The sequence below is a fragment of the Mustela nivalis genome (genome assembly GCF_964662115.1).
Source record: "Mustela nivalis genome assembly, chromosome: 1".
In the NCBI taxonomy this organism is placed as follows: domain Eukaryota; kingdom Metazoa; phylum Chordata; class Mammalia; order Carnivora; family Mustelidae; genus Mustela; species Mustela nivalis.
The window spans coordinates 213,073,156-213,080,916 of record NC_139020.1 but is presented as its reverse complement, the minus strand read 5'-3'; the positions used below and the strand labels follow the sequence as shown (position 1 = coordinate 213,080,916).

General features: G+C 64.2%; 1 protein-coding gene across 1 annotated transcript; it reads left to right on the top strand.

Moving 5' to 3' along the window:
- Positions 1-542: 542 nt before the first annotated feature.
- On the top strand, positions 543-4,311 carry FEM1A (fem-1 homolog A). Its single transcript, XM_082744085.1, has one exon. It carries the CDS (start codon positions 893-895, stop codon positions 2,888-2,890), a length of 1,998 nt encoding a protein of 665 aa, XP_082600211.1. The 5' UTR covers positions 543-892; the 3' UTR covers positions 2,891-4,311.
- The last annotated feature ends 3,450 nt before the right edge of the window (positions 4,312-7,761 follow it).

The window sequence follows — 7,761 nt, the reverse complement described above, 5'->3', positions numbered from 1 at the left end:
CCTTAGGCTCGGGTCATGATCTCAGGGTCCTGGGATCGAGTCCCGCATTGGGGTCTCTGCTCAGCGGGGAGCCTGCTTCCTCCCCTCTCTCTGCCTACTCGTGATCTCTCTCTGTCAAATAAATAAATAAAATCTTAATTAAAAAAATCCATGAGTGAGTAAATGTATGCGTGCATATGAATGACGGAGAAGTGAACGAGCGCGAGCGCGGGAGATAGACCGGTGGAGCCACCTGTGCACCCTGCACCCCCAAAGCCCCGGCGCCGCCGGCTTTCCCGCCTCTCGCGAGCGCCCCCTGCCGACCACAGGCTCGGCCACGCCAAACCCGGATCAGACCCGGCCTTTTGGCCGGCTTAGCCCTCCCTCTCGCTCCTGATTGGCTCCCAGTTGCTCGCGATGCGTTATGGGGAATGTAGTCTCTCCGCCCGCGTCTGCGCTTCCGGCGGCCCGGAGGCCTGAGGGAGTTACAGGAAGTACGTAGCCCAACTTGCCCGGGTTCCAGAAGGCATCGTAATGGCATTGCGCGACGGGAATTGTAGTCCACCCGTGGGCAGTCTCCGCCTCAGTCCTCCAGGTCGGAACGACAATTCCCACCATGCACCGTGGTCCCAGTTCGCCGGGGCAGGTGCGCGTCCTTCTAGGAGTGGTAGTCTTGGTCCTCTCCGTTCTCCCTCTGTTCTGCGTTGGAGGCCGGCCCCCAGGACTACATTTCCCTGCACACCCGCCCCCCCCCCCGCCGCGCCGGGCCGCGGCAGCCATTTTGTTCCGCCAGACAGGCCCCTAAGATGGCGGCGGGGGAGACGGTGAAGGTTGCCGCCTGCCCCTCCGGGCGCTAGCCCGCGCTCTCCGCGTCCCCCGGCGGCCGGCCCATGGCCTGGCGGAAGCCCGGACCATGGACCTGCGCACCGCCGTGTACAACGCCGCCCGCGACGGCAAGCTGCAGCTGCTCCAGAAGCTGCTCAGCGGCCGGAGCCGGGAGGAGCTGGACGAGCTGACGGGCGAGGTGGCCGGCGGGGGGACGCCGCTGCTCATCGCCGCCCGCTACGGCCACCTGGACGTGGTCGAGTACCTGGTGGACCGGTGCGGCGCGAGCGTGGAGGCGGGCGGCTCGGTGCACTTCGACGGCGAGACGATCGAGGGCGCGCCGCCGCTGTGGGCCGCCTCGGCCGCCGGCCACCTGGACGTGGTTCGCAGCCTGCTGCGCCGCGGGGCCTCGGTGAACCGCACCACGCGCACCAACTCGACGCCCCTGCGCGCCGCCTGCTTCGACGGGCACCTGGAGGTGGTGCGCTACCTGGTGGGCGAGCACCAGGCCGACCTGGAGGTGGCCAACCGGCACGGCCACACGTGCCTCATGATCTCCTGCTACAAGGGCCACCGCGAGATCGCCCGCTACCTGCTGGAGCAGGGCGCGCAGGTGAACCGGCGCAGCGCCAAGGGCAACACGGCCCTGCACGACTGCGCCGAGTCCGGCAGCCTGGAGATCCTGCAGCTGCTGCTGGGCTGCAACGCGCGCATGGAGCGCGACGGCTACGGCATGACCCCGCTGCTGGCGGCCAGCGTCACGGGCCACACCAACATCGTGGAGTACCTCATCCAGGAGCAGCCCGCCGGCGACGAGGGGCGGCCGGGGCTGTGCGCGGAGGCCTCGGCCGCCGCCGGCCCCGCGGGAAGCGCGCCGCCGCTGGGGGCCCGCTGCTGCCGCTCCGCCCCCGAGGAGCCGCTTAGCGATTCTTACGAGAGCTGCTGCCCCACCAGCCGCGAGGCTGCCGTGGAAGCCCTGGAGTTGCTGGGAGCCACGTACGTGGACAAGAAGCGGGACCTGCTCGGGGCCCTGAAGCACTGGAGACGGGCCATGGAGCTGCGGCACCAGGGCGGCGCGTACCTGCCCAAGCCCGAGCCCCCGCAGCTGGTGCTGGCCTACGACTGCTCCCGGGAGGTGACCACCGCCGAGGAGCTGGAGGCGCTGATCACGGACCCCGACGAGATGCGCATGCAGGCCCTGCTGATCCGCGAGCGCATCCTGGGCCCCTCTCACCCGGACACCTCCTACTACATCCGCTACCGGGGCGCGGTGTACGCGGACTCGGGCAATTTCGAGCGCTGCATCCGCCTGTGGAAGTACGCCCTGGACATGCAGCAGAGCAACCTGGAGCCCCTGAGCCCCATGACCGCCAGCAGCTTCCTGTCCTTCGCCGAGCTCTTCTCCTACGTGCTCCAGGACCGGGCGGCCAAGGGCAGCCTGGGCACCCAGATCGGCTTTGCAGACCTCATGGGGGTGCTGGTTAAGGGCGTGCGCGAGGTGGAGCGGGCGCTGCAGCTGCCCAAGGAGCCGGGGGACTCGGCGCAGTTCACCAAGGCCCTGGCCATCATCCTGCACCTGCTCTACCTGCTGGAGAAGGTGGAGTGCACGGCCGAGCAGGAGCGCCTCAAGCACCAGACGGTGTACCGGCTGCTCAAGTGCGCCCCCCGCGGCAAGAACGGCTTCACGCCCCTGCACATGGCCGTGGACAAGGACACCACCAACGTGGGCCGCTACCCCGTGGGCCGGTTCCCCTCCCTGCAGGTGGTCAAGGTGCTGCTCGACTGCGGGGCGGACCCGGACAGCCGGGACTTTGACAACAACACGCCGCTGCACATAGCGGCCCAGAACAACTGCCCCGGGGTCATGAACGCCCTCATCGAGGCCGGCGCCCACATGGATGCGGCCAATGCCTTCAAGAAGACCGCGTACGAGCTGCTGGACGAGAAGCTCCTGGCCAGGAGCGCCGTCCAGCCCTTCAACTACGTCTCCCTGCAGTGCCTTGCCGCCCGCGCGCTGGACAAGAACAAGATCCCCTACAAGGGCTTCATCCCCGAGGAGCTGGAGGCCTTCATCGAGCTGCACTGACGGCGCCCGGAGAGAGGAGCTTCCGGGACGGCCGGGGCCGCGCGCGCGCTCCCGTCTCTTCGTGGGCCCTTGGGTGGCGTGACACGGAAGGGCGGTCTGGCCTGCGCGCCCCGTCACCCCGCGGAGAGGGCAGAGGAACTAGCAGCTTGTTGGCGCTCACAGCCTTCAGGATCGCGCGCTCCAGGAGATGCGCGCTGTTGCCCGCGCCCCGTCTGCCGGGGTCCCGCAGGGTTTTGCCTCTTTGCCTGGAGGCAGAGGAATGGAAGCTTTTGCCTCTTTCCCTCCAGCAACTGGAAGAAGCTGCAGATCGGCTCTACGTCCCCGGAGAAGCCCGGCCCCTGAACGCCGCGTCGGGACTGGGGGCCTTTCAGGTCGGAAGCTGGAGATTGGAGAAGCGAGACGACTGTCCCTTCTTCCAGCAGCACCCCTGCCCCCCGCACCCCGCTCCCTGCCCCCGGGCGCGGCTTCCGACGCTTTGCTCTTCTGGTTCGCGAGTGAGCAAGTCGCACGTGGGGCACCGGAGACCCCGGGTTTCGCTGCCGTGGTTTTTTGTTTTTTTTTTTTTTTTTTTTTTCTTTTTTAAAGAATGTGTGGTCAGATTGAAGAAGTTCGTCCCACACGGGGATTTCCGTGGCGCCGGAGGTGGCGAGGCGGTCGGGAGTGAGCCTCGCCCTGCGCAGGGGTGAGGCAGGTGGACGTCCGCGGTGGCGGCCCCAGCGTGAGCAAGTCGGCGTCGTTGTTGAAGCTTCACTCGGTTGCCTTGTGCTTGGGCTTCCCGACGTGGCGTCCATAGCCAGAGAGGCGTTTCCGGCCGGCGTGTGTGCTCTGCTCGGGGAGAAGGAGCGGGGCGGGCTCGGTGCGGTTCCCCGGGTTCTGCGTCCAGACTCGGCGGCCACCGCAGCCCCGCACACCCCGACCGCGGCGGCTCTGGCCATTTTTTCTCTCTCTCTCTTTTTTCTTTTTCTTTTTCTTTTTCTAGCTGCTTGAAAGCCTGAGTCCAGGCATTCCCGAGCAGATTCCAAGGACGCTGTGGAGCCAGCAGACGGCGGACGGCCAGGAGCTGGGAGCTACAGAGTCTTGGTTTCCCATCACTCAGGGTCTCTCGCGCCCCGGCAGGCCGCTGCAGAGTAGGGGACAGTGGAAGGGGACAGAAGCAGCTGCCCCGGCCCCGGAGCAGGGTCACACCCGGGAGAGGGGAATCCTATCCGGCAGCCTGGGGGGGGGGGGGGGACAGCGACATGCCCCCCGCCCCGGTCACTGCAGGCTCCCTGGGGAGCCCGTCCCTCTGAGGACGCTCGGCCTCGTTTGGATTTGCAGTGTGAGTTAGGACGTTATTTATTTTCAGGGCCGGATCTGACCTGTCGAGGGGGGAGACGGTCACTGGCCCTTGAAAGCACGGAATAAAGCAGTGAGGCAGTTGACCTTGTGTCTGCGCCCGAGCTCCGGTCCTGCGCCCGGGGGAGGCCGCTGCGGAGTGCAGAGCCCCATGGGGGGGGGGGTTCGTGGAGACCCCAGACCCCCCAAACCACCGTCTCTCACCGGGGGCGTTTGGAGGGGTGTCCTGGGGCCGCCGGTCCGATTTCCCCAGGGAAGTGGCCTGTCCCACGCGTGGGAAAAGCAGGAGAGCCGCTGACATAACACCGAACCCCTACTTTGTGGCTGGGCAGGCGCAGAAGAGGTGGCGTGGCCCTCCCGAGACGGGACGGCTTGGGGAGTGGGGGTGCTCGGGGGTTTCCTGAAGCCGGTTCTGGCCTGGGGAGGGGAATCAGGGTCTGCACGTCAGCCCAGTGCAAGCCCTGCTGTGTGGCCGGGGACGGCAGGACCCCTGCATGCCTGGGGAAGGCCCGCCCTCCGCCTCCTGACCTCATGGGGGCCTCGCCCGCTCGGGACAGGGAGCACCTACGGCGCTGCGGCGTGAAGGCATCGTTGCCTTGAAGGAGCGGCCGTTGAATCAGCGGGTGCTCAAGTGGCCTCAGGAGACACTGCACCAGCCAGAGCATATACTGTGCCCTTGCTGGATGCCGGGCTCCATCCGTGAGCCACTCAGGGCAGCTCTGGGAAGTCAGTGTTCTTCTCCCTATTTTGCAAGCTGGGGACGCGGGCTATGGCGTGTTTCAAGACCTGCCACAGAGGAAACTGTCCCCTACCCCCGGCCACATGTTTTTTTTTTTTCCGGAGCCTAGACATGAGAACTGTGACTTCAGCCCCAGGCTCACACAGGCCACTCAAGAGTTCAGGGGGGTGTCACCAGGCAGCGACCCACAAGATGCAGGGCAGCTCTCTTGCTCCCCTCAGCCCCAACCAGTCACAGTGGGCCGGGAGCCGAGCGTGTGCACTGCTCCACCCCATGTCCCCAAACCTCTGCAGACTGAGTGAAGGCGGGGCTGCGTGAAATGCAGGGACAGAACGGCTGCCAGGCCACACGGGAGGCAGGGGGAGGGGTCGGAGGGGTCCCCTGCCCATGTAGCTGCTTCCGGCCCCACTCCCCGAGCTTGGGTTCTACCCACTCAGCCAGCTGCTCGGTGGGTCCCTGTCTCCGACTTCCGGAGCCCCTCGCCGTGTCGGTCACGGCTGGGTCCTGGGAGCCCACGTGCTGAGGGGGGAGGTGGGCGGGTGGATTCACAGGGGCACGTCCCCCCCCCCCCCCCGGGGAGTCCAGGGCCTCTAGCTTGGGCCCTGCATGCCCCGGGGTCACCATGCTCACCGGATTCCAGGACTGTCATCTGAGCCGTGTTTACAGGGAGGGGAGCAGAGCAGAGCGTCCCGGCCGCGGGTTAAAGATAGCCTGGCTCAGAGTCACGTCACAGGCTGGAAAGGGGAGGTGTCCAGTTCCTGGGAACACGGGCACTCGGGGCCGGCGCACGGCACAGCAGGGTGCTGACGCCGTTGTCCTGGAGCGAGTCCTGTCCTCGATTCCTGCGGGGCGCTCGGCAGGGACTGGACAAGGAGCCCGTTCCACCGACCGTTCCACCGACCGGTGAGCACGAGCATTCGGCAACACCCAGCCCGGATCCGGGCGCCGCCAGCAGCACTCCTGCAGAGGGAGGCGGTTTCCCTCCGGGACCCCCGCACCTGTGCTACCCGTAGGCTGCAGGAGAGACGTTGAACGTGCCTTGGGTGGGACATTTGAGACCCCCCCAGTGCAACCTCTCCCCCCTGCCTAAGGCCTTCGTGTCCTCCTACCAAAAGCTCATCGAGCTATAATTTTGATCTGATGTCCCCTCCTCCAAGAAGCCCTCCCGGTTCGTCGAAAGCGTCTCAACCATTCCCATCCCCCTTGGTTATTTCCTTCTCAGCCCCCACGTGTAACTCGAACCCGTCGAATGACCCTGATGGTTTTCTTCATTTGCTTCCTTCCTTGTTCCTGGTGTCCCCTTCCCTAGAACGCCACGTGCACCAGCTTGTTCCCTGTTGTGGCCCAGGGCCCAACACAGAGGCCACATGGAGTGAGGGCGGAACGCGCTGGGGGGCCTGGGGAGCAGGGGCGCGCGCTGCACAGCCTTGAGCGCTCTGCGCTCCACCCCCCGGGGCGCGGAGGTCACCAGCGGTGGCTGCAGGAACAGGACGGGACTGCGCAGGTCCCCCGGCTAGTGGTGGCCACACAGCCAGCCATCCGGCCTGCAAGGTCCTTCTCCAGAGGAGCGCGCCAGCCCCAGTCTAAAGTGTCCCCTCAGGAAGCTGGACATTCAAGAGCGAATTAAACCCGAGTGCGTGGAAGCCAGGACTTTTTTTAAAATTAAAAAAAAATGCACAAACAGTAGAGAAAAACCAATGAACCCAAAAGCTGGCTCTTTTAAAAGTTAAGTAAAATTGACAAAACGAGCCCTGAGTAAAGCCTAGAAATAAGTGTCCAAGTCGCCGGACCGTACACCGGGAATGAGTATCACTTATTAACGACACGGCAATTAAAAACATTAATAACAAGGTATTTTTTAATAATTTATGTATTTATTTTTTAAGATTTTACTTAATTTACTTGACAGAGATCACAAGTAGGCAGAGAGAGAGGGGGAAGCAGGCTCCCCGCAGAGCAGAGGACCCTGAGACCATGACCTGAGCAGAAGGCAGAGACTTAACCCACTGAGCCACCCACGCGCCCCAACAAAATACTTTATTAAGAACAAAAGTCATGTAAAATTAGGTGAAACACGCGTGCGGCGCGGCTTTGGCCCTGGGGCCACCAACCCGCCTTCAAAGCTCTGACAGGGTCCAGCTTCCTCACTAAGGGAAGGCGCATGCTCACTAGGCCACGCGGGCAGAGGTCAGGACAGTGGCCACGTGACCTTGGGAATGCCCCGCCCCTCCCTGTGCCTCAGTGTCTTCTAATTCCGGGGTGAACAGGACCAGCTGCCGGCTGCATGGGGCAGGAAGGACTGAGACGGTCGGTGAAAATGTCCTGGGGCACGGGAGCTGCACGGTGCTTGCTGTCTGCCCTCTCACTTCCACGTCCGCTACGGCTGGGCTCCGAGAGCCTCACGGTATTCATGTTTATTCGAATGTGTCTTAGGGAACCATGCTTAGCCAGCCTCCCCCCACCACTGAGTTTAGAAGTGTTAATACTGCAAATGGCCCACGGTCCAAAATAAAGACGAGTTCCAAGTTTCTACTGGGAGAAAATCCACCGTTCGGAAGTGTGCAGTTCCGTGGCTTTTACAGTCCCAAGGTTGTGTAGCCAACACCACAGTCCAATTCCAGGAGATCAAAGCCGGCGGGGCTGGGGCAGTCAGTGTTAAATAGAAAAGCAAAGAAGAGGGCAGGAGGCAGGTGAGCAAGGCTGGGGGGTGCCCGGGAGGGTGCCCGAGCTCGTGATGACCCCATGTGATGGCCCCGCGTCACGGCAGGGCTCCGGAGCCCCGCCTGCCCGCTGCCAG